Source organism: Fringilla coelebs (assembly GCF_963513975.1).
Source record: "Fringilla coelebs genome assembly, chromosome: 16".
NCBI classification, from domain to species: Eukaryota; Metazoa; Chordata; class Aves; order Passeriformes; family Fringillidae; genus Fringilla; species Fringilla coelebs.
Genome location: NC_140042.1, coordinates 967,290 through 991,217, shown reverse-complemented (window position 1 = coordinate 991,217; position 23,928 = coordinate 967,290). Strand labels below are relative to the sequence as shown.

Below are 23,928 nucleotides of genomic sequence, written 5' to 3'. Positions count from 1 at the left end.
TTGGTGGCACTGTTTGTAGCAGTCGGTCAGATCTCTCCTGCCTGGGCCCTGCTGTGGCCCAGATCTGAGCCAGTCCTGGGGCAGTGCCAGTGCCAGGTCCTGGGCTGGGTTTGGGGCTGAGCTCCTCAGCCCAGTGCTGAAGCAGAGGCTCGTGCAAAGTGGGACAGCAGAGCTGGAACGAGCAGATGTAATTTGGCCAATTAAATGGGATTGTGCTCATTATGCCTGTGAGGAACCTGGACTTCTCCCTGGTGGGTGCCCAGCCCGGGGCAGAGGCTTGGGGGACCCACATCCTCCCCTGTCCTACAGGGTGAACTATTTATTAGCAAAATTTCACTCTTTCCTAGTTGCTGCTTAATCACAAATCACCTGGGAATTGCTCCAATGTGTTACTTGTTTTAAATTGTCACCAGATGCTCTGCGTGAGCATCTGCCAGCCTCGGGTGGCTTGTGGTCTGTCTTCTGCACCAGCTCTTGTTTTGAGTTCTGCCTTTGGCTGGGGGAAACAGAGATGTGCTGGTCCCGGTAGGTTTGGGATTTGAAGCCTCTCCTCCTCTGTCTCCACCCAGGATTTTGTGTCCCCTTGGTGCAGCTGCCCCAGGGAGCCCTGTGGGATCCCCTGCCAGCCCCAGCTGTGTCCCGGGTGCCGCCCCTCGGAGCAGCTTCTCTGGCTCCTGTGGCACCAGTTTGGCCCAGTTGCTGCTCTGGTGGGACACGTGGTCCCCAGGCAGCCGGGGTGTGCTCGCACCCTCGGGGCTGTGATAACACCGGCCCTGCTCTCTCTCACACCCCGCGAGGTGCCGGGCGCTAACGAAGCGGCGCTGCCGAACCTCCCGGGCTGGTTTTGTGTAAACGAGCTGCAGCTGCAGGGTTGCTATAGAAACACTCGGAGATGCCAGCTCCTCCAGAAGCCCCTAAATGTGCGAGCGGAGGGCAGGGGAAGGTGAGCAGGTGTCGGGGTCTGCCTGCTGTGAGGCAGAAGGAAAAGGAGAAGATGAAGTGTCTGCCGGGGTTATGGAGCTCACCCCGGCCCAGGTGGGAGCGGTGCCGCCTCCTCCCTCCGGCGATCCTGCTGTGCACTCCCCGTGCATCCTCGGAGTGTCCCGGGGGTCCCTGCAGGGGCACGAGGGCCACTTGGCTGCTGCCACCAGGCAGAGGGGAGGTGACCCGAAATAGAGTGAGTTCCGGGGCTGTCCCCTTGCCTGCGGCATCGCCGTGCCTGTCCCTGCAGCACTGTCCTCTCCCAAGGGCCACGAGGCTCCTGCCAGGCTGTGGAGGGAGCTGGAATGTGGGACTATTCAAGGCTGGAGCCCAGGAGAGCAGAGTCTGGGGCGGGAGATGGGGGGCAGCGTTTTGGGAGTCCCAGAAGAAGCGGGTCTAGAGGAAGGTTCCAACATCATTATTGCTCCAGCTGAGCTCTGCATGGGAAGGGGGAAGAGATGCAGGTGATGTCCCCGGTGTCCCCGGCACCCCCGGTGTCCCCAGCATCCCCAGTGTCCCCAGCCCCGCCATTCTCAGCTCTGTGAGGACTGAGGCCAGGCTCACACGAGGAGTTCAGCTCTTTCCCTTCCAGGGATGCCCGGACCCGCAGCTCCGTGCCACATCTGCCGGGCCCCGCTCCTCACTGCCCTCCCTTGCCTCCCTTCGCAGGATTTTCATCCCCAAGAAGCACCGGCAGCGCTTTGACGAGGTGGTGTCGCAGAGCCTCATCAGCAAGCTGTGCCGCTCCAAGAGCGAGCACGGCAACCGCCTGCGCCGCAGCCGCAGCGAGGACCAGCAGGAGCGGCTGCTCGTGTCCACCCGCGCCAGCTCCGTGCCCCGCAGCCACGAGGAGCTCAGCAAGAGCCTCCGCAAAACCACCTCGCTCGTCAGCAGCAACGTGGCCTCGGGGGCCGCCCGCAGGTACCGCCCCGCTGGGTCTGTGCGGGTGGAGCGCGGGAGGGGCGCTCGGTGTGCGGCTCTCCTGGCGTCGGGATGAACGAGGATCTCCCCCTGTGGAAGGCCGGGCAGCTTCGTGCCCCTTGTCCCGGCTCCGGGGCACCCTCTGTGTCCCCTCAGCTCTGCAGGGCTGGCTGGATGAGCTCTGTGAGGAGCTGGCGTGGCTCTTGCAGGCTGAGAGGGGATGTCTGCTCCTCCCTGGGTGGGATGCAGGCTGGGCCAGCAGGATCTGGGGTGCCTGGTTGTGCCAGCAGGATTCAGGGCACAGAGAAGGCTGAAAGGAGGATGGAGTCAGGTTGGGGTCGGTGTCTTTCCCAGGTGACAAGTGATAGAATGAGAGGAAATGGCCTCAAGCTGCAGCAGGGAGGTTTAGTTTGGATGTCAGGGAAAATTCCTTCACAGCAAGGGTTGTCAGGCACTGTCACAGGGCAGTGGTGGAGTCCCCATCCTGGAAGTGGTGGGGAAATGGTGAATGTGGGGCTCGAGGACATGGGTCAGTGGTGAGCACGGGGTGGTGCTGGCTTGGCAGGTGGATTTCATAACCTGAAAGGTCTTTTCCAACCCTAGGATCCCCTGGTGCTCCTGCCTGGCCCTGCCCTGCCCCAGCAGGTGTCTGGGTGCCAGGCTGTGGGAGGAAGGCAGGACAATCCCCGAGCTCAGGGATTAACCCACTTCCCTCCCTTCCGTCCCTTCCCTCCCGTGCCCAGATGGCCAGACCGCCGTGCCCCCAGGGCAGGGAGCTCCCTGCTGCCTGCAGACCCTGCCCCACCCAGCCAGCAGGAGAGCAGGGGGACCCAGGCTCCTGCCCACCCTCCTGCCAGGCTGATCTTCCCTGTGACTTGTCCAAAATGCTCTCCCAGCCCAGTGTCCCTCCCTGCCAGCACAGGACCCCCCTGGTTGGAAGTGATCTCAGCAATGCTGCCTTCCCCCAGGTCCCTGCAGGAACAGCTCCCAGCTCCAATCAGTCTCCCAGCAGGGAGATTTCCTAATGCTCCTTCCAAAATTTCCTAGAGGAATTTAATTCCTCTCTCATCAGCCTAGGAGACCTTTGCTCCCTGAACCACATTGTCTCTCTAATTCTCTGTAATAAAGAATCACGGACTGGTTTGGGTTGGAAGAGCCCTTAAAGATCATCCAATTTCAACTCTGTGCCATGGGGGGTTGGAACCAGATGATTTCTAGCTTTTATACGTATAATTATTCTTTAAATCTATACGTTTATCCCATATTGCACTTTGAAACCACATTTGAAAGACACTTTGGTATCAAAGGGGACCTCGTGGGGACATTGGGAGCGCGGGGGACTTGAGCACTCAGGAGAACCAGGGCTACCAGGGTTTGGAGGGGCTGGGGGGGAAACAAGAGCTGGATCTGCTACTCTGACATCCTGTTTGCCTTTTGCACCCCCAGAACCGTGCGAGTTTATAAAGGCAACAGGAGCTTTGGCTTCACGCTCCGCGGCCATGCCCCGGTGTGGATCGAGTCTGTCCTGCCAGGTAGGAGCACGAGACTGGGGCAGCACAGACTCTGCTCTGAGCTCGGAATGTGAAGTGCTGTTTGCTAGGAAAGAGCAAAAGGGGCTTTCCCAAGGCTGGGTGATGGAGTTTTCCCTTTGGGATAATGAGCATCTTTGCTACAACTTAGTTTGGCTTTATCCGCTCCATGTGAGAGTTGGGAAATGTGTTCAGCCACCATCCTGAAATGCCCCAGTGCTCCCAGTGCAGGCTGGCTGCTGCACCCAGCTGGGTGAGGGGTCCCAGCCCACCCAGATAAGCCAGGTGCAGGGGGTGCCCTGCCTGGGGGTGTCCCTGGACGCCCATCCCAGGCAGGGTCTGCAGCTGAAGCCCCTTTGTGCCTCCAGGGAGCCCGGCGGAGAAGGCTGCCCTCAAAGCTGGAGACAGGATCCTGTTCCTCAACGGCCTGGACATGAGGTAGGAGCTGTGCAGGGCACCCAGGGCTGGGGGCAGGGGCTGAGCACACGCTGTGATCACTCTTGGGCAATGGGAGCTGCTGGCCCTGGTCCCCATGTGCTGCCGTGCACAGGGGTTTGCCCTGAGGGGACAGCTGGGGACAGCTCCTTTAGTGCTGCTGTACAAAACCTGGCTCTGAGAGGAGCATCTTCCCCAGCCCTGCTCCTCCTCTGAGTTCTCTGTGCAGGACAGTTTATATCTAGCCGGGGTTCTGACTGCAGCCCACCCCCAGTCCCCAGTTTCAGGCACTCTGAGTTAATCTGTAGGTGTTAAACAGCAGAGCCCCATCCAGCCCAGGAATCACTCCCACGACAGGATCATAAACTTAAAATCAGGTGAGAATCCCGCTTGTAGCCAGAAGTTAATTCTGTGTGTTGTTTGTGCACCAAAGCAGTGGCACCAGAGGGACTTGTGCCCCTCACCCGTGCTGTGTCCTTGGGTGTGTCTGTCTGCATAAAAACCAAGAGCAAAGGCTTAGAGGAGGCTCCAGGACAAGAGAGAGTGATGAATATTTAAAGGTTAAAGTGATGCTGCTTCTGTCAGGGCTCAGGTTCTCACGTTTCAGCTGATCCAGCGAACTCTTGGCTGATGCAGCACTGCCAGAAAAACGAGACCGGGCTGAGGATTGTCCTCTGAGCCCTGTTTTTGGCAGGCATTGTCCCAGCCTGGCCCATGCCCTTCTCCAAGGGCATCCCGAGATTTTTTTCACCTACAAAATTACACTTTATGTTCCCCTTGCATTTTCCTTTCATGCAGAATTAGGACAGGCGAGGACAGACCTGCAGCGCTGTGTTATTTAAAGGAAAAATCATTTTCTGGGTCTGGGTGTAGCTTAACTCTGCCTTCCTGTGCCGTGGCACTTCTCAGGGTGGGCACAGGCATTGCCATGGTTATTCCTTGGTGCCCACCCATGGGGCAGGATCCAGGCTCTCCCTCGGGGGCTCCTCCCTGCGCAGCACAGGGAAAACCAAGCAGAGATGGAGAGAATCCAGGGAATCACGGTGGGGCCCAAAGCCCTCTGGCTGTGAGCAGCACCAGGAGGCTCTCCCGAGGCAGAGGAAGGCAGCTGCCAGCTGTGTGTGCTCCCTGCTGCCCCAGGGCTGGAGCAGCTCTGACGGGGCTCTCTGTGCCCGCAGGAACTGCTCCCACGACAAGGTGGTGTCCATGCTGCAGGGCAGCGGGGCCATGCCCACCCTCGTGGTGGAAGAGGGCATCGTCAGCTTCTCCCACGGTAAGAGTGCAGGGGGAGGCTCTGCAGGGCAGCCGGCCCACCCAGCTCCCAGGGCCTGGGCGGGAGGGGATCGCCCCCTCCGTGGGCTGAGCAGGTGTGACACTGCCTGGGGATGCTCCTCTGCCCAGGGCACGTGGCCCTTGCACGGTGGGATCAGGCTGCATCCCAGGCTTGGCTGCTCCCCAGGAGGGCTCATCCTGCTGTGGCTGTCGCTGGTGTCCCTGGCAGCGTCCTTCCTGTGCAGTGTGTGCTGTCCTTGTCTGCAGTAACCCAACCCCGTGGCTCAGGGCTGAGCTGTGCAGGATTGCTGTCCTGCTGCAGGGATCGGTGCCTGGAGAGAGCTCAGGGTGCCTGCAGGGTGCCCGTGGAGGGCAGGATCCCCCCTGGGCACAGCTGGTCCCCAGGCTCTGTGGAGGCTGGGGGGTCCCTGCGCTGTTGGGGTGCTGCTCCCAAATGCCCAGAGCCTGGAGCCAGGCCTGGCTGTTCCCTGTGGAGCAGCCCTGCCCTCCCCTCAGCCCACCTTGGAGCCCTGGGATGCCCCAGCTCGTGTGCAGGTACACTCACACCAGCCCCAGCAGCTCCCCGGCAGCCTGGACTGGCTTGGATTGCAAGGGACCTTAAAGATGATCTCATTTCACCCCTCTGCCTTGGGCAGGGACACCTTCCCCCAGAGCAGGCTGTTCCAAAGCCCATCCAACCTGACCTACTTCAAAGCACGCAGCCAGCGGCCCTCAGACTGCTCCACTGCCCTCAAAAGAAGCCGAGGAAAGATGGAATATTTATTTTGCAGACTCTGACTCTGCTGAGTCCCCGAGCAGCTCCTCGGCCCTCACCTCCCTGCAGTGGGTTGCAGAGATTCTCCCCTCTAGCATCAAGATCCAGGGAAGGACGTTCACACAGCAGCTGGAGCACCTGCTGACCCCCCCCGAGCGTTTCACTGTCTGCAAGGCCCTGGAGGGCTTCTTCCACCACCGGTAACTCCTGCCAGCTGGGACCCCAAACTCACTGTCAGGCAGGGCACCCCTGGCCCGGGAGGCTGCCCCAGGAGCTCTGCTGTCCCTGCGCTCTGCAGCTTCCCCAGCCGGGTGTTCCCTGGGCACCAGCTCAGCTCAGCCCAGGTGTCCTGCCTGGGGCCAGGGCAGATCCTTCAGGGTTTGGCTCCTTTGGGGTGAGCTGCTCACCCCTTATCCCCCAGTGTGGGCTGCCTTGCAGCCTGGCTGTCCCTGGCAGCTGCAGATCCCGTTCCACCTCTGTCAGCAATCCTCTCCACGTTCCATCCTTGTCTCCTCGCTCTTCCCAGCATCCTGGCTGCGGCATTCCCTGGTGGCTGCATGGGAATGGCTGAGGCTGGCAGAGCCCTGCTCCTGCCGTGGAGCACAGCCCCCTGCCCTGTGCAGGGATCCAGCCACATCCCCTGGCACTCCCCAGGTCCCATCAGTGACCTCCCTTCCTGCCCCTGCTTGGTCCTCCAGCAGCGCTTTATCAGAGGCTGTCACAGACTCGTGGAATGATTTGGGTTAGAAGGAACCTTAAAGAACATCCAGTTCCACCCCCTGCCCTGGGCAGGAACCCTTTCCACCACCCCAGGCTGCTCCCAGCCCTGTCCAGCCTGGCCTTGGGCACTGCCAGGGGTCCAGGGGCAGCCAAAGCTGCTCTGGGCACCCTGTTCCAGGGCAGAATTTCATCCTGTTGCAGGCTGTTCTGTCCCCATGGGATGGGGTGCTCAGCTGTTCCCCACAGCCCTTTTCCCGGATCTACACACCAAAATCAGATGGAGCCTTTGGCCCCAGGAGCTGCCAGCCCAGCCACTCTCCCCACTGCATTCCTCCCTCAGCCTGTGTACCTGCAGCTGGCTAAAATTCCAGCCTTTCCAGGGCTTCTCTCTGCTTTCTGGTGCTCCCCACCCCTCTTACTCAACAAATCATGGAATCCATTAGCCTGGAAAAGCCCTCTGAGGCCAGCGAGTCCAACCATTCCCCCAGCACTGCTGAGGCCAGCACTGGCCATGTCCCCAGGTGCCACATCCAGGGGGTTCTGAATCACTGCAGCTCTGCAGTGAAGGAAGCAGTCCCTGGCAGAGGGGAGGCTGGGAAGCAGGAGGGGCAGTGCCAGAGGGACACCCTCACTGCCCAGCCCTCTCCTCTTTTACAGGACATTGGCACCCTTACTGCCCAGCCCTCTCCTCTTTTACAGGACATTGGCACCCTTACTGCCCAGCCCTCTCCTGTTTTTCTCAGGAACATTGGCACTGTCACTGCCCAACCTTCTCCTGTTTTACAGGACATTGGCACTGCCACTGCCCAGCCCTCTCCTGTTTTTCACAGGATCATTGACACCCTCACTGCCCAGCTCTCTCCTGTTTTTCACAGGATCATTGACACCCTCACTGCCCAGCCCTCTCCTGTTTTTCAGGAACATTGACACTCTCATTGTGGATGTGTACCCGGTGCTGGACACCCCAGCCAAGCAAGTCCTCTGGCAGTTTATCTACCAGCTGCTGAGCTACGAGGAGCAGGAGCACTGCCAGCAAAAGCTGGACAGGTTTCTGGGGTACAAGGCCTTGGCAGGTGAGAGGAAGCCCTGCGCTCCAGGACGGACACGTTGTGTCCTGACAGGTGCTGGGAGCTCAGTCCCTCGTGCTGGTGCAGCTCTGGATGGAGAGATGGCACCTGAGAGGGTGACTCTGGGGGCTTTTGGAGGCTGCCCAGGTGGTTAGAGGTGAGGAAGGCCAGGAAGGGAACAGCTGGTGTAAGGGCAGCATTCAGATCAGAGAGGTGAAATAAGGGTGACACGGCGTCCCTTGGGATGTCACAGAAACATCCCTGTTGGAAGAGGTGCTGCTGCTCTCCCAAGAAGACACAGAGGTGGTGATCCCCCTTGTCCCTGTCACCCTCACCATCACCCTCACCGGGTTGTGTGGCAGCACAAAGCCGGCAGTGCACTGGGGAGAGCAGCCTTGAAGTGAAATGTCCCGATCTGTGCGTTTGCACTCTTAATTGCTTCCAATTATCCTATTCTCAGCTGCTCACACAGATGTGTTAATTTTAGACTCAGCAAAGGTAAAAGAAGTGTTGTTTGAGGAAAGGCTTTTGGAGCAACACAGTGACTTTAGCAGGACACAGAACAGCTCCAAGTCCTGGTGCAAACCCTCCCTGCTGTGCATGGGATCCTGTGCTCCATGCACCCTGCATCTGCTCACTGGATTTGCACTCAGCCACCTCTGCTTCGTGTGTGCAGGGTCACAGCTCAGCCGAGGGCTGTGGATTCCCAGGGATTCATGGCCTGCAATTAGCGGGAAGGTCACAGCTGCATTCCAGGAATGCAGAGCAGGAATCCCCAGCCAGGGGAGCAGGGAAGCACAGGAGCAGAGCTCCCTGTCCAGGGCTGCTGTTCCTGGTCCCTGGCTCCTCTCAGTGTCTCAGTGAACGGGGCAGTCCCTGAGCATGAGCAGTTCTGGTTGTTCTGGTCTGTTCTGTGTCTGTGCCTGACAGCACCATGGCCAGAGATCTCCGGATTTGGGCTGGTCCTTCCCCTGGGCTTCCAAACTGGGAGATCTCCCCTGTCCCAGTGCTGCTCTGCTGGTACCTCAGGGATGGATGCTCCATCCTGCGAGCCACCCTGAGCTGCCACTCCGGGCTGCACATGGACAATGCATGGGCCATGTGCTCCTTGCAGGCAGCATTCCAGGGCTGGCCCCTCTTCCTTCTTTTCCCTTGGGGGCAGGAAGGGTTTACTGGACCAGCCCAGCACAGGGCTGGAGTTCCATGTGGGCCGTGAGCTGGTGGATGCCAATCCTGCTGCAAAAAGGGGCTGGATGTCCCATCCCTGAGCATCCACCCCTGCCCTGTGCTGGCAGGAGCACCTGGAACCTGCTCGGCTCCAGGGCTTGGGGCCAACACCTGCCTGGGAATGGCTGTGGGTTCCGTGGCCCTGGGGAGCCCTGGGGGGCTCTGGGGGTGCCTGTGCAGGGTGGGGAGGAGCAGTGGGAGCTGTGGGTCTGGCTGTGCCTCACAGAGGTGTTTCCTCTGCAGCCGAGGCAGAGGCTGAGGATCGGTACCGCAGCTCCGTCCGAGGGGCCTCCCTGTGCCGGGGCAGCCTCAGGACCCCCCGCCCTGAGGAGGGGGCAGCAGGTGGGTGAGAGGGGCTGGATTCCCTGTCCTGAGGAGGGGGCAGCAGGTGGGTGAGAGGGGCTGGATTCCCTGTCCTGAGGAGGGGGCAGCAGGTGGGGGAGTGGGGCCAGGACCTGGGGGTTGTTCCTGCTGTGTCCTGCTCTGCCCCAAGACAAATTCCTGACCTATTCCTAAGTGTGAACGATGAGAAAAGATGGAGGCAACGGTGGAGGGAGGTCAGAGTAGAGCCAGCAGTGAGGCATAGGCTGGAAATCCATGTTTTCTGAAATGGAATCACAGAGTTATAGAATGACAGAATCACTGAGGTTGGAAAAGCCCTCCAAGATTATCGAGTCCAACCTGTGACTGATCCCCACCTTGTCACCCAGCCCAGAGCACTGAGTGCCACATCCATGGACACCAATTCCATAATGAAAGAACCAATTCAATGAGAGGCCACTTGATCATAAGGCTGAATGTTATTTCCATTACTCAGCTGTGAACTGCTCCTGCTGGTCTGGGCCCCCCTCCCCTTCTGGGGGCAAAATTTATGGCTTCCCTTTGAGCATTCTCAGAGTCCATCCAATTAACAGGGAAAACCACACTTGTGAAATCTGTGCGAGGAGGGAGATCATGGTTCAGGGGCACTCTGAGACTCTGACAAGCCCCACTGGCGGCACCAGCCCTCCTCCCTTCAGGGCACACAGCCCTGCCTGTTCCCACTGCCCTGGCTGATGCCAAAGGGCCCTTGACCCGTGCTCCTGACCATAACCTCCCCCCGATCTCCCTGAGGACCTCCTGGCCATGTGGTGTCCTTCAGCTGGCAGGGGGCTCTGAGACACTCCCCAGGGGAAGAAGATCCTCTGACCTGGCTCCCAGGAGCTCTTCTGGTGGGGATTAGAGCCCGGAGAGCAGCCGACAGCTGTGTGTGCTGCAGGGGAGCTGTGTCTGGGCAGATGTTGGCCAGCTGTGGGGAGCAGCCCTGTCCTCAGCTGCCCCGAGGGAAGAGCAGAGCAGCTTGGAACTGTCTGCTGACCTCCAACCCACCCTGCACTGCTCCCTCGGGACCCCCAGAGCTGGGAGCTGGGGCAGGGAGGGCACTCTGGGTCCCAGCAGGAGTCAGGGGCCCCGTGTGGGTCGGGGCTGTGGGGCTGGGGCACAGCCAGAGCAGTGACGGGTTTGTCTCTCCCTCCTGCAGGCAGTGACACCGTGGAGGTCCCCGTTCGCCTGATCCCTGGAGAGAGACAGGCAGGAGATGGCACGTCCCTCCCGGAGACACCCAACCCCAAAATGGTGTGCTGGGGCAGGGGGCAGCTCTGCAGGGCCCTGCCCACGGGTGTGGGGTGGTGTGCCCACGGGAGGGAGTCTGGAAGGAAGGAGGGAATGGTGTGTCTGTGGGTGAACACCTCCAGGGGCTGAGGGTGTCCCTGCCCCTCTCTGAGGTCAGCTCCCTGGGCAATTAGTCACCTTTAATGAGGCTGATGTCTGCCAGTGTCATCCTGCAGCCTCGTCAGTGAGAGGTTCCTGGGGGGGCTCAGACAGGGTGGAGCAGCCTGGGCTGGGGTGAAGCCCCCCTTTATAGAGTAAGAGATGGGCACTGGTGGGCCAGAGAGTCCCAGAAAGGAAGTTGGAAGGGACCTCAAAGCCCATCCAGGGCCACCCCTGCCATGGCAGGGACACCTTCCCCTGTCCCAGGCTGCTCCCAACCCCACTGTCCAGCCTGGCCTGGGACACTGCCAGGAATCCAGGGGCAGCCCCAGCAGCTCTGGGCAGCCAGGTCTGTGGGGACTGTCCTGTCCCCAGGACATGGCAGGTCTCTGGGGCTCCGCAGGCCCTGGCCATGGCAGCAGCTCTGTGTCCTCCCCCAGATGTCAGCTGTGTACGCAGAGCTGGAGAACCGCCTGATCGGGGGCTTTGCTGGCAAGGGGGGCAACACCGCCCTGCACAGGACATCACCCCCCGCCCCCGAGCTGCCACACGCTGCAGGTACCTCCGGGGGACCTCAGGGCACGGGGTGGCGCTGGCCAGGCGGGTGGGGGACAAGGCAGTGTCCCCTTGGTGCCATTTCACAAGGCAGTAGCGATGGATGCGCGGGGCTGGCTCTGCAGAGGGCAGTGCTGTGTGTGGGATGGTGCATCCCGTGGGAGCACACCTGGCAAGATCCCCTCTCCCTCTCCTTTCCCCCTTGCCCAGGGGCTGCGGGACACCCACACAGCTCTCCCGGGCTCTGTCCCGCAGGTGGCCGCAAGCCGGGGCTGGCGTGGCCGAGCGAGCTGGCGAGCCAGCCCTGCTACTACCGGCTGCACAGCAGCGTGGCCTCGCCGTGCAGCACCGAGTCCAACCCCTACGTCAGCCTGGACAGCAGCCCGGCCCCCTCGCCCAAGCACCGCCAGTACTCGCCGCTGTCGCGACGGAAGAAGCTCTTCACCTTCTCCCGGCCCCCGCGCAGCCGCGACACCGACCGCTTCCTGGACGCCCTCAGCGAGCAGCTGGGACACCGGGTCACCATCGTGGATGAGTTCCTCACCCCCGAGAATGACTACGAGGAGGTGAGCGCGGCACGGGCTCGGCAGAGCGCCGGCTGCGGGGTCCTGGGCACGGAGACGCCCATGTGAGGCCTCAGGGGATACGTCCTGGGCTCTGCAGGTGGCAGGAGGGGCAGGACAGAGTGGGGATGGATGGATGGATGGATGGATGGATGGATGGATGGATGGATGGATGGATGGATGGATGGAGGGATGGATGGAGGGATGGATGTGGGTGGAGGATGACGAGGATGGAGGATGTAGGGTGGAGGATGAGGAGGATGTAGGGTGGTGGGTGGAGGATAAGAAGGATGGAGTGTGTTGGGTGGAGGATGGAGTATGTTGGGTGGAGGATGAGGAGGGTGGAGGATGTGGGTGGAGGACAATGAGGATGGAGGATGGTGGGTGGAGGACAAGGAAGATGGAGGATGGCGGGTGGAGGATGAGGAGGATGGAGGATGTGGGTGGAGGATGGACGATGGGGATGAAGGATGAGGAGGATGGAGGATGCTGGCTGGAGGATGAGGAGGATGGAGGATGTTGGTGGAGGAGGAGGATGGAGGATGCTGGCTGGAGGATGAGGTGCCACCTTCAGCCTCTGCTCTGTGCGCCCCCCAGATGAGTTTCCAGGATGACCAGGGCAGCTACGTCACCAACGATGTCAGCAGCAGCGAGTACATCAGCAGCAGCGACGAGGGCAGCTCCCTGACCTACTCCACGCTCTCGGACCACATCCCCCCTCCTCCGCTCAGCCCCCCGCCCCCGCCGCCCCCCCTGCAGTTCCACGACCCCCAGGGCGGCCCCGCCAAGGCCGAGGCCACCAAGGGCGGCGTGGCCGCCGCCCCCAAGTCCCTGGTGAGCCACCTGCACCCGGTGCCGCCGCCGCCCCCGCCGCCGCCGCCGCCGCCCGTGCCCTGCGCCCCCGCCCTGCACCGCGGGCTGCTGCACCGCCGCAGCGACTCCAACCACATGAGCGTCAAGAGGCTGCGCTGGGAGCAGGTGGAGAACTCGGAGGGCACCATCTGGGGGCAGGTATGGCCCGGCGCGGGGCTGTTCGCGGGGGTTTCAGGACGAGGGAAGAGATGAGAACCTTGACTCCATGTTCAGAAGGCGGATTTATTGTTTTATGATATATATTATATTAAAACTATACTAAAAGAATAGAAGAAAGGATTTCATCAGAAGGCTTGCAAGCAAAGGAGAAGAATGGAATGATAACAAAAGCTTGTGACTGACCGAGACAGTCTGGACAGCTGGACTGTGATTGGCCGTTAATTAGAAACAACCACACGAGACCAATCACAGATCCACTTGTTGCACTTCACAGCAGCAGATAATCAATGTTTACATTTTGTTCCTGAGGCCTCTCAGCTTCTCAGGAGAAAAAAACCTAAGGAAAGGATTTTTCAGAAAATATCATGGCTACAGCCTGGGAGAGGGAACTGGGGGCAGGTACAGGGGGTCCGAACAGTGAGCTGTGCTGAGGCTCTGCAGGGCTCCCGCGCATCCTTCGGCTGTTTGGACCAAACTGCTGGGCTGGGGAGAGGCCTTGGGAAGCCTCTGAGCTGCTGATTCTGTCTGCAGCATCCTGGGGAGCACTTCCCTGCCCTGAGGCGTTGCCACAGCCAGGAGCTGCCTCCAGATGTGTTCTGCAGCTGTGGGGGGGTTCGGTGGGAAAGGACGGGGATGGGTGGAGCAGAGTGATGGGAGAGCCCCCAGAAGGCAGGACAGTGGAGGGGACAGCAGAGGTGAGGGGTGAGACAAGGCAGGACAGTCCTTTGGCACCGTGGCCATGACGTGGTGCAGAACTCCGAGGTGGATCCTGTCCCTTGCCGGGGTTTAACTCCCAGCCTCTGGTCTCTCCTGGTGTTCAGGACATGCCACATTCAAGGCCATGCCATTGCAAGAAGCAATGAAAACAGAGGTGCTCTGTGGGATTTCAGCTGTGTCAGGAGCTGAGGGAATCTGCAGGGCAGTGGCTGAGCCGCCAGGCACAGGAGGGTGCCACCAACCTGTCCTGGCTTCTTCTGGGGACACAGAGCGTGGGGACAGGGAATGTGCCAGCACAGGTGGCACTGTGGGGCTGTCCCCGTGCCAGCACGGCTCCTGACTCCTCCTCCCCACAGCTCGGGGAAGACTCGGATTACGACAAGCTGAGTGACATGGTCAAATACCTCGACCTGGAGCTGCACTTTGGGACTCAGAAGCCCACGAGTAAGTACTGAGCCCCAGAACAGGTCCTGGGACCAGCAGAGACTGGTGCCAGCTGGGAGGGACTGGGAGGAGCTGGGGCTCGATGGGCAGCACGGCAGTGTCTGTCTGTGACATCACCCGTGGCATGGTTTGTTCATCCTCAGGATTTTGTGGCTGGTGGCACAGTGGATCATTAAGGTGGACATGGTTTCATTATCTCCCTTAATTATCTCTGCTGCCATGATCTATTGTCTCTCCACATTTCACTGGGCACTGAAACCCAGCTTGAGGCTTCCACCGATTGCAGCTCCAGTGCCTGAGAACTCTGGAAATGCTGAAAAAGCCATGAAAACATTCCTGTGTCCAAAGAAATCATCACCAGCAGCATTCACTCTTTATGCAAATAATCAGTGGATGTCCCCCGGGAGCTGGGATGGCTCTGGAGCTCTGTGCCTGGGCAGCTCCCATCGCTCTTCAGCTGGGGTGTCCCACAGCCCCCCAGGGATCCTCACCCTGAGGAGTTTCTGGGTGCCACAAGCCCAGGGTGGGGTCCAGGCTGGGGTGTGGAGTGGTGGTGGTGCTGTGGGAGGCATTCCAGTGAAGCAAGTGGGATGTCTGAGCTCTCCTGCCAGGGCCAGGGTGCCCAGCTGGCAGTGGGATGAAATGGGACTCATCTCAGGGGACACTGTTGGTAGGATGTCTGGGATTTTTTCTGTGTTTCACCTCTCCTTTTACCTTTTTCAGCTCCAGCTGAGTCCTCCATTGGGGAGATCTTTGAATCGCAGAATTCAAGGATTCCTGGAGCCATTGCTGTGTGCAAAGCATCCGTCCTCCTCCCTCTCATTCATGGTTTCACTGTTTGCAGGACACTTTTCTTCCCGCTGGAGCCGCCTGAGCCTGTCCTTACCCACGATTAAATCTTTCAGTTTCTCTTCCAGAGCCAACTCTCATGCCTGAAAACTTTAAAAAGAAAGACGTGGTTGAAATTTTGTCCCACAAAAAGGCCTACAACACATGTAAGTGAAGGTACCCCCAAAAGGGGCCCACAGGTGGGATGTAGAGAACTGGAAAGGTAAAGGGAAGGACCACGAGCTCAATCCTGCGGGCACAGCTCAGCTGGGATGGACTGGACTCTTCCTGCAGCCCAGAGCTGCCCCAGGCTGCACAGCCCGGGCAGGGCAAGGAGGGAACTTTTGGGCAAGGAGGGAACTTTTGGGCAAGGAGGGAACTTTTGGGCAAGGAGGGAACTTTTGGGCAAGGAGGGAACTTTTGGGCAAGGAGGGAACTTTCTGCGGAAGGATGGAGATGGGATGTGCCTGGTGGTCCTGGGGAGGGAGCAGGGCTGGAGGGGCAGTGCTGCCTCTCCAGGATGTGTTTCTGGTTGGAAGGAGGGTGGGAGGGCTTGGTGGGACCCTGCCAGGGATCCCCCCCGGCCCTGGGGGTGTGGGAGCAGGGTCAGTCCCGGGGCAGCCCAGCCGGGGCTGTGGGTGAGGTGCACGTGGTGCCCTGGGGGGCTGCAGGACCAGAGCCACCCGTGGGTCCCCACGCAGTCCCTGCAGGGTCCCAGGGAGGGGACAGCCCTCACTGTGCCAGGGCTGTGCCTGCCCGGGCACCTGCACGGGTCTCACTCCGTGGGGACGTTGATGTCCCGCTCCTGTCCCGGTCCTACCGGGCAGTGTGTCCCCCTGTCCCTGCCGGGCAGTGTGTCCCCCTGTCCCTGCCGGGCGGTGTGTCCCCCTGTCCCTGCCGGGCTGTGTGTCCCCAGCACTGCCACACCCCCGGTGTCCCCTCCTTCCCCCCAGTGACAGCGCTGTGCCTCCCTCCGCAGCCATCCTGATCGCCCACCTGAAGCTGTCGCACGTGGAGCTGCGGCAGATCCTGATGACGATGGAGACGGATCGCCTGGAGCCGTCCCACATCAAGCAGCTGCTGCTCTACGCCCCGGACGGGGAGGAGGTGCAGCGCTTCCAGAGCTACAAGGAGAGCCCCGGCAAGCTGAGCGAGCCCGACCAGTTCGTGCTGCAGGTGCCCTGGCAGGGCCGTGCTCTGGGAGGGGCTGTGTGTGCCTGTCCTGTCAGCAGCACCTGGGGCTGTGTGTGCCTGTCCTGCCAGCAGCACCTGGGGCTGTGTGTGCCTGTCCTGCCAGCAGCACACTCACACCTGGGGCTGTGTGTGCCTGTCCTGCCAGCAGCACACTCACACCTGGGGCTGTGTGTGCCTGTCCCTGCCAGCAGCACCTGGGGCTGTGTGTGCCTGTCTCTGCCAGCAGCACACTCACTCACACCTGGGGCTGTGTGTGCCTGTCCCTGCCAGCAGCACACTCACTCACACCTGGGGCTGTGTGTGCCTGTCCCTGCCAGCAGCACACTCACACCTGGGGCTGTGTGTGCCTGTCCCTGCCAGCAGCACACTCACTCACACCTGGGGCTGTGTGTGCCTGTCCCTGCCAGCAGCACACTCACACCTGGGGCTGTGTGTGCCTGTCCTGCCAGCAGCACCTGGGGCTGTGTGTGCCTGTCCTGCCAGCAGCACCTGGGGCTGTGTGTGCCTGTCCTGCCAGCAGCACGCTCACTCACACCTGGGGCTGTGTGTGCCTGTCCCTGCCAGCAGCACACTCACTCACACCTGGGGCTGTGTGTGCCTGCCCCTGCCAGCAGCACACTCACACCTGGGGCTGGTGGCACTGGGACTGTGGGGGTGACGCTCAGTTGATGCCTGAGGGCTCTGCCAGCTCCCAGGGGCTGGTTTGGAGCTGCAGAGCCACCACCATGTTTGCTTCCTGGTGACAGTGGCTTTGCCCAGCTCGGATTGACTGACAAAGTCACCCGTGGGTGTTGGTGTGGAAGTGCCCATCCCGTGGCAGCACACCTGCCCAGCCACTCCTTGTGCCACCTGTAGCTCCTGCAGCATGCCCAGGGCAGCAGAGGCCCCGTGCGGGGGGGGTGTGGCACTGCAGATGGTGGCACTGCAGATGGTGGCACTGCACTGCAGATGGTGGCACTGCAGATGGTGGCACTGCACTGCAGATGGTGACCCTGCACTGCAGACGGTGGCCCTGCCCATGGTGGCCCTGCCCATGGTGACCCTGCCCATGGTGACCCTGCAGACAGTGGCATTGCCCATGGTGACCCTGCCCATGGTGACCCTGCCCTCCTTTGCCCAGATGCTGTCGGTGCCCGAGTACAAGATCCGCCTGCGCAGCCTGCACTTCAAGACCACCCTGCAGGAGAAGACCGAGGAGATCAAAGCCAGCTATGAGTGCATTTGCAAGGCCTCCCTGGAGCTGAAAAGCAGCAAGAAGCTGGCAAAGATCCTGGAGGTCAGAGCGGTCCCTTCTCCTTGTGACGGTCACCACTGGTCCCTGTGCACCCCCACACTGCCCTTCCCCTTGAGGAGGCGTTTTTGGGGTCCTGGGATGGGCTGTGCCTGGCAAAGAGAGAACAAATTCCACTGCAGGTCCTCTGTGACCCTCCTCAGATGAGCTGTCCCAAATTGCTGTTAATTCATTTGGGTTTGCTTTAAAAAAAAGGCGAGCGGGACAAATGAGGTCGCCGTGTGCTCAGAGACATTTGCAGATGGGTGATGGAACTCCTCAGTTTCACTCCTCAGGTCACTCCTCCTGGCCAGTGACCCCCCACCAGTTCCTTAAATCCATGGGGACAGTGTTTATCTGCACATTAATGGGTGGGGAGCAGGATTCAGAGTCCCAGGAGCTGGGAGGACACAGGGGCAGGAGGTGAGCAGCCCCTCGTCCCCTGCTTTCCTGTTTGCAGTTCGTGCTGGCCATGGGAAACTACCTGAACAACGGGCAGCCCAAGACCAGCAAAACAACAGGCTTCAAAATCAACTTCCTCACCGAGGTGAGGAGAGCAGCTGGCTCCTGGGGCAGGGCACACTGAGCTGGGAGCTCCTTGTGCCCACAGAGCTGCTCTCAAGGGAGACCCCGGGGGCCAGGGAGGGTGCAGGGGGCTGGGTGATGCACAGGGGGACTCCAGAGAGGCTCTGCTGTGCCTCTGGTGCTCCTGGTGGGAATCCTGCCCACCTCAGGCTGGCCAGGGCCCAGGTGTGGGTGGGAGAGGGGCTCACCCCACCGGGGCTGCAGGGGGACTCCAGAGGGGTGGGGACAGGGGACAGCCCTCCCCTGCAGGAGGGGCATCTGCACAGCTCTAATCTGTGAACATTACATGTGTGCTGACATTAAATGTGCAGTTTAACCCCGGGCAGAGGGGCTGAGCCAGAGCAGCCCACCCCAGTCTGTGTGTGAGCCCCGCTCCCTCTGCTGGGGAATCCTCACTTGTTCTGCTTTGCTGCAGCTGAACACGACCAAAACCGTCGATGGGAAATCCACCTTCCTGCACATTCTTGCCAAATCCCTCAGCCAACACTTCCCAGAGCTCCTGGGCTTTGCCAAGGACCTTCCCACGGTGCCGCTCGCTGCCAAAGGTAAAGGACAGATGAGCTGCAGGCCCTGTGTCCTTGCACTGCCTCGGGGCTGGGTGTGAGCCCGGGCTCAGCCAGGAGCTGCACGGCCTGGCAGGGGCAGGATGGGAGCCTGAGCAGGTGAGGAAAGGTCCTGAGCAGGAGGAGAGCCTGAGGAAGGGCCAGCTCAGTGACAGTGAGGTGTCACCCATCCCACGCTGCTGCAGGTGGCAGTGCCTGGGCAGGGCTCTGTCCCCTGTCCTGGGGCTCCCTTCTGCCCTGAGACCGTGATTCCCAAGTTCAGAGGCATCTTGGAGGCGCAGGGGAGGCAGAGGAAGTGGAAGTGCCAGGAGATGATGTGCCCCAGCCTCCAGCCAGGTGTGCAGGTGCTGCTGCAGGTGCTGGCACTGCACTGCCACGGCCACCTGTGCTGCAGGACCTCGGGGAGGGGTCTCAGTTCAGCCACAGCTGGGTCACCTTGAATAAGGACCCTCTAGTGCAGTTTTCAGCAATGAAAACCCATGAACAGCCCTGTGGAGGTGGCACTTGGGGACAGTGCTTGGGTTAGTAGTGGCTTTGGCAGAGCTGGGGACACAGTCGGACTGGATGACCTTGGAGGGCTTTCCCAACCTAAATGATTCCACAATCTGTGATTTTAAATGATGCACTGAACCTCTACCAAGCACGAGCTGCATTCCCCTTGCACAGCATCCCCTGCTGTTTGTGAGCAATTCCCTTGGGAATTAGTGCTATGGTGGGTAAATAGAGGAGCAAACTCCAGCCTGGAGCTGTAAATTTCCACTGGAGGAAGGTCTGTACCTGGAGCTTTCCCAGCTGGAATTTGTATCTGGCCTAACTCTCGAATAACCCTCCCATCACTGGAGGCTCCCAGCTGCCCAAGCTCCTGGCACTGTGTCCCCCCTGTCCTGGTGTCCTGTGTCCCTCTGGGTGTCCATCACCACGAGCCCTGCGTGCTCCCTGTCCTTGCCATGTTTGGACTCTCCTGGCTGCTCTGGGTGTGAGCACCAAGAGCTCCTGGTGACCTGCTGGTCCCAGCAGGACTGTCTGTCTGTCCACCCTGCCTGGACAGCAGGACATGGGCGCAGAGCAGCGTGGACAGACAGACTGACTGTCACTGTAGGACACAGAAGAACACGAGCACACACTGTTGCTCTCAAGGTGAAGAAAAGGGAATGTTTATTTTCTGACTCCAACATTTATAGATTTCCAAAAGTGACAGTGGGTTGGAGGGTGACAGTGCCACCTCTCCAATGACACTGGACAAACCTACAGTCCATCAAATTTCTATTCCTCCATAAAAGAATGCAAAACAATGAGTTATTTACAGAAAGTGTGTGAGAAGGTTTGCTACAAGAATGTAAACATCAGAAGGCTTGGAAAATCTTAAAAAATCAGGGCAACAACTGCCCCTGGCCCACGCTGCTCACCTCGCTGTGCCGCGGGAGCAGAGCCAGCCCTGCGTGTCCCAGCCCCGCGTGTCCCAGCCCCACGTGTCCCAGCCCCGCCGACCCCGCTGTCCCCCTGCAGTGAACCAGAGGACCCTGACAGCCGACCTGAAGGACCTGCACAGCACGGTGAGTGACATCCAGAAGGCGTGTCACAGCATGCCCGCCACGGCCGAGGACAGGTTTGCCATTGTCATGACTGTATCCTTCTGTGCGAGGGGAACCCCGCTCGGAGTGCCCCAGGGGGCTCCTGCAAAGGGAGCTGTGCCTGGCACTGCCTGGCACTGCTGGGAGCTGCCCCCGCTCCCAGCCAGCCTGGGGCAGGTTTGGGGTGTCCCTGTGTGGCACGGCCCCAGGGAACGTGCTGGCACATCTGTCCTTGGGAGCTGTGCTGACAGGGACAGCTGAGCCTGCCAGCACCTCCACGTGTGCCTGGTGCCAGCTGGGCTGGAGCCCAGCCATCTGATAAGAGATTGATAAGGGGTTGGGGTCCCTGCCAGAGCCGTGGAGCAGCTCTTTGTCCTTAAGCCAAGTCCTGCAGTCCTTCCTGGAGAGTGCCCAGCCTGCCATGCGCTCCCTGGACGACCTGCAGCACAAGGCCATGGAGGAGTTCAGCAAGGTGCTGTCCTTCTTCGGGGAGGACTCAAAGATGACCACTTCTGAAGCCTTCTTTGGCATTTTTGCAGAATTCATGAGCAAGTTTGAGGTGAGTGGAGCCTTTCCAAGGCAGCAGGTATCTGCTGTGAGGTGTCAGTGAGGTGTGTCATTGTGTGTGACTGGGGTGGGCTTTGTGAGCAGCCATACCTGAGGGAGAGGCAACTTTTCGGATGCTGACAAGGTGCAATTTTTCTAACACACAAATCAGCTGGCCAGGGTGGGACACTGAGGGAGGCCTCAAGCACAAGCCCCAGGGGAGAGTGATATGGAGTCCTGGAATGGCTTGGGTTGGAAAGGACCCTAATGATCCCCCCATATTCCACCCCCTGCCATGGCAGGGACACCTTCCCCTGCCCCAGGCTGCTCCAGCCCTGTCCAGCCTGGCCTGGGGCACTGCCAGGGATCCAGGGGCAGCCACAGCTGCTCCGGGGACCCTGTGCCAGTACCCTGAACCTCCTCCTGCCACAGCAGCCCCACTCAGCCGTGCCCTTTGTGTCCCACAGCGGGCTCTCAGCGACGTGCAGGTGGGCGAGAGCCAGCGCAGCCCCAGGATGACCTCTCCCCTGGCCTGGTGACGGCCCGCAGCCACCCCGAGGTGCAACAATTCCTTGCCAACAAAGTGCAATTTGCTCCTGTCCAGTCTGGTTGTAAATACGCTGCTGCCACCTGCTGCCACCCAGCAGGGTCACGGACAGAGGGGCCGGGGCAGGTGGACGCTGAGAAGGCGCTGCAGGTGACCGAGGGTGACACGAAGATAAACCCTGCACTGTTCCTGCCAGAGCTCCCTTAGCACCCTCCACTTCCAGGGGTTCCCTGAGCCCGGGGTTTTGTGTCCATCTGGTAAAACCCGTTGTCCCACCTTTCTCAAACACCTGTGACTGGCCCCAGCAGCTGCTGGAAACCTTCCCCACAGCCCCACGGGCACTGCCTGAGCCTGGGGGCTCTGCCCAGGCAGCCCTGGGCTGGGGGAGAGCCCGGCCACAGAGCCCCTGGGCAGCCAGAGCAGCTCAGCAGGGAGGGGAGCGGGGGGATGAGCAGGAGGGCAGCCACCTCCAGCTCCTCTGGGACCCTGAGGATGCTGCTGAGTCCTGTCCAGTCCCTCTCCGAGCCCCTCTGCCCTGGGGCAGAGCACGGGGGGCTGGAGCTGCACCTGCCCAGAGGGGAACAGTGGAGCAGAGAGCCCTGGAGGTGGCCCAGAAGATTCAGTTCCCTTCTCCTGGCAGCCAGTGGCAATGGAAAGCAGTAGGACCTCGCAGAACCCTTCTGGCACATCCCTGTGGTCCCGAGGACGGATCCGGTCTGATCCTTCCAGCTCACGGGTCCTTCCTGGCCCTCCGCTCTGCACAGAGCTGTGCCAGAGGCTGACAGGCCTTGAAACCCTCCCAAGAGCGTAACACCATCAGCACGAGGTTATTGCAACTCGCCAGCTGACAGCCCTGAGCATTCTGGTGCCTCCTTGGAAAGCACAGAATCCCCGAGAGCCTGGAGAGCAGCAGGAGTGCTGTGCAGCCCAGGGGCTGCTCCGGGGCACGGCAGGGCAGGGGGGAGCAGGGCATCCCCCCCACTGCAGTCTGGAGGGGTTCAAATGCCGTGTGCATGTGGCACCTGGGGACTGTGCTCGGGCTAGGGGTGGCTCTGGCAGAGCAGGGGAAGCAGCTGGACTGGGTGGCCTTAGAGGGCTTTTCCAATCTCAATGATTCCACGACTCGGGAGCCCCTTTAGTGTAGGAGCAGTTTTCATGGGGGATATCCCAGGGAACTCCAGAAGTGTCCACGGCCACCTCCCGATGTGCACACCCCCCTCCCGATGTGTGCACCCCCCTCCGGCCGTGCCCGTCCCTCTCCCCCCGTGCCCCGGCTGTCTCTCAGCTGCCCGGATCCCCCTGTTGTGCCCCGGCATGGAGGGACAGCGTTCCACGGCCACTGCATGCGCCTGCGGGGGCTCTCGAGCTCTCCACGCTTTGTGAGCATCCTCTCCGTGCAAAGCCCCTCCCGTGTCCCTCCTGCCCCCCCCCCGTGTCCCTCCTGCCCCTCCCGGGTCCCTCCTGCCCCGCCCTGTGTCCCCCCTGCCCCAGCCGCTCCCGCATCCCCCCGCGGAGCCCGCAGCCAGCGCCGCGTAGGTCCCGCCTGCCCCCGAGGCCAGAGCAAGGGCTCGTCCCGCAGCCGCCGCTCAAGGACACAATCACCGACCGGTGCATTATTTACGGGAGACCTTAGGACCCTCGGATCTCCGGGTTTTGGTATTTTTTTAAGCCCTGCTGTAGAAAGTGCAGTATATTTTCACAGGTGTTCTCCGTTTATACAGCTTTAAGTGCCAGGTAGTGGGTAGCCTTGTGTTCCCAGAGGTCCAGGACAGGGCCACGCTCCCTCTGCTCCTCTTTCCCTTTTGGATGTTGCACACTGCATTCCGTTGATTTTTTTTCCCCCTTTTTTTTAAAAAACATGTCCAATATTTAAACCACCAGAAGTTCTTTTGAAACCGTCCTGACAGAAGATGCTGTACATAGATTTTGCTACGTGTTGTAACTTTCTGAAATAGTTAGAACTCCAGTCCCTTTGGTATTTTTATGTGAATATTTTCAAAGAGCCAGAACTTCTGGTGATATGATTTGATAACGGGACGATGTATATTCACAGTTCAGTCTCTACCTAGCCTATGTGCTATTCCTAAAATAAAGCTACTGCCTTCTGCCTCCTGACTGCACAGACCTCTGTCTTCTGTCCAGAAGTGCTGCTGGTGATGGTGGGAGGGATTCTGCACCTTCTGCACTTTTTAATGCTGGCTCTGACGCCTGCAGGGTCTCACCTGGCTGGGCTGGGGCTGGTGTGGAGAAGGATCTTCCTGCCCCACAGCATCCAGGCTGGAGGGATCAAAATGAGCAGCAAATTCTTAAAATAGTATGGATTTTTAACTCCAGCCTTCAGAAGAAAACATTTAGTGAACTGTATGAGCCAGTGAATTGTTTCCCTCTGAAAAAGAATTCTTGGCTGAGGCTGAGTTTATGTCCCGGGGCGATTTATCTCCCGTGACGCTCGGAGCAGACGGACAGGAGCAGCTCCCTATCAGGTGCAGGGCTTCGGCCGGTTCACAGCAGCCTGCTGGAGCCCTGGGAGCTCCCCGGGGCTGGAACAGCTCCGTGCAGAGCCACCCACGGTGTCCCTCGCTGGGCACGCCGCCTCCTTCCCCGGAGGCACTGAAACCACGGGATGCCGGAGATGCGCTCCAGGGAGCGGGGAGGGCGGATCTGGCCACCTCCGAGGGGCCCGTGCAACCTGACCCGTCCTGAAATTCCATTTGAAGTGCTCCGACTCCTCCTGCCCCCAGGGACCGGCCCAGCGCGGCTGTCACAGCTCCAGCGCCGGGCTGGGCCCCTAAAGCAGCAGGAATGGGGTCCCAGAGCCCCATAAAGGAGCAGGAATG

At 60.3% G+C, this 23,928-nt stretch overlaps 1 protein-coding gene across 1 annotated transcript in view; it reads left to right on the top strand.

Annotated features, from left to right (window-relative positions):
* The window catches only part of GRID2IP (Grid2 interacting protein), a gene marked incomplete at its 3' end in the record, with an annotated part of 28,636 nt that extends 7,553 nt beyond the window's left edge, over nucleotides 1–21,083 (top strand). The window contains exons 2-21 of the mRNA XM_084216522.1: nucleotides 1,651–1,902; nucleotides 3,349–3,434; nucleotides 3,800–3,869; nucleotides 5,045–5,139; nucleotides 5,930–6,113; nucleotides 7,552–7,706; nucleotides 9,171–9,269; nucleotides 10,447–10,541; nucleotides 11,117–11,295; nucleotides 11,464–11,797; nucleotides 12,392–12,805; nucleotides 13,900–13,987; nucleotides 14,893–14,982; nucleotides 15,795–15,991; nucleotides 17,130–17,285; nucleotides 17,740–17,826; nucleotides 18,280–18,409; nucleotides 19,934–20,052; nucleotides 20,393–20,557; nucleotides 21,012–21,083. Of these exons, the coding sequence (XP_084072648.1) occupies nucleotides 1,651–1,902; nucleotides 3,349–3,434; nucleotides 3,800–3,869; nucleotides 5,045–5,139; nucleotides 5,930–6,113; nucleotides 7,552–7,706; nucleotides 9,171–9,269; nucleotides 10,447–10,541; nucleotides 11,117–11,295; nucleotides 11,464–11,797; nucleotides 12,392–12,805; nucleotides 13,900–13,987; nucleotides 14,893–14,982; nucleotides 15,795–15,991; nucleotides 17,130–17,285; nucleotides 17,740–17,826; nucleotides 18,280–18,409; nucleotides 19,934–20,052; nucleotides 20,393–20,557; nucleotides 21,012–21,083 (3,067 nt within the window). The remainder of the gene's footprint in view (nucleotides 1–1,650; nucleotides 1,903–3,348; nucleotides 3,435–3,799; nucleotides 3,870–5,044; nucleotides 5,140–5,929; nucleotides 6,114–7,551; nucleotides 7,707–9,170; nucleotides 9,270–10,446; nucleotides 10,542–11,116; nucleotides 11,296–11,463; nucleotides 11,798–12,391; nucleotides 12,806–13,899; nucleotides 13,988–14,892; nucleotides 14,983–15,794; nucleotides 15,992–17,129; nucleotides 17,286–17,739; nucleotides 17,827–18,279; nucleotides 18,410–19,933; nucleotides 20,053–20,392; nucleotides 20,558–21,011) is intronic.
* Between the last annotated feature and the right edge of the window lie 2,845 nt (nucleotides 21,084–23,928).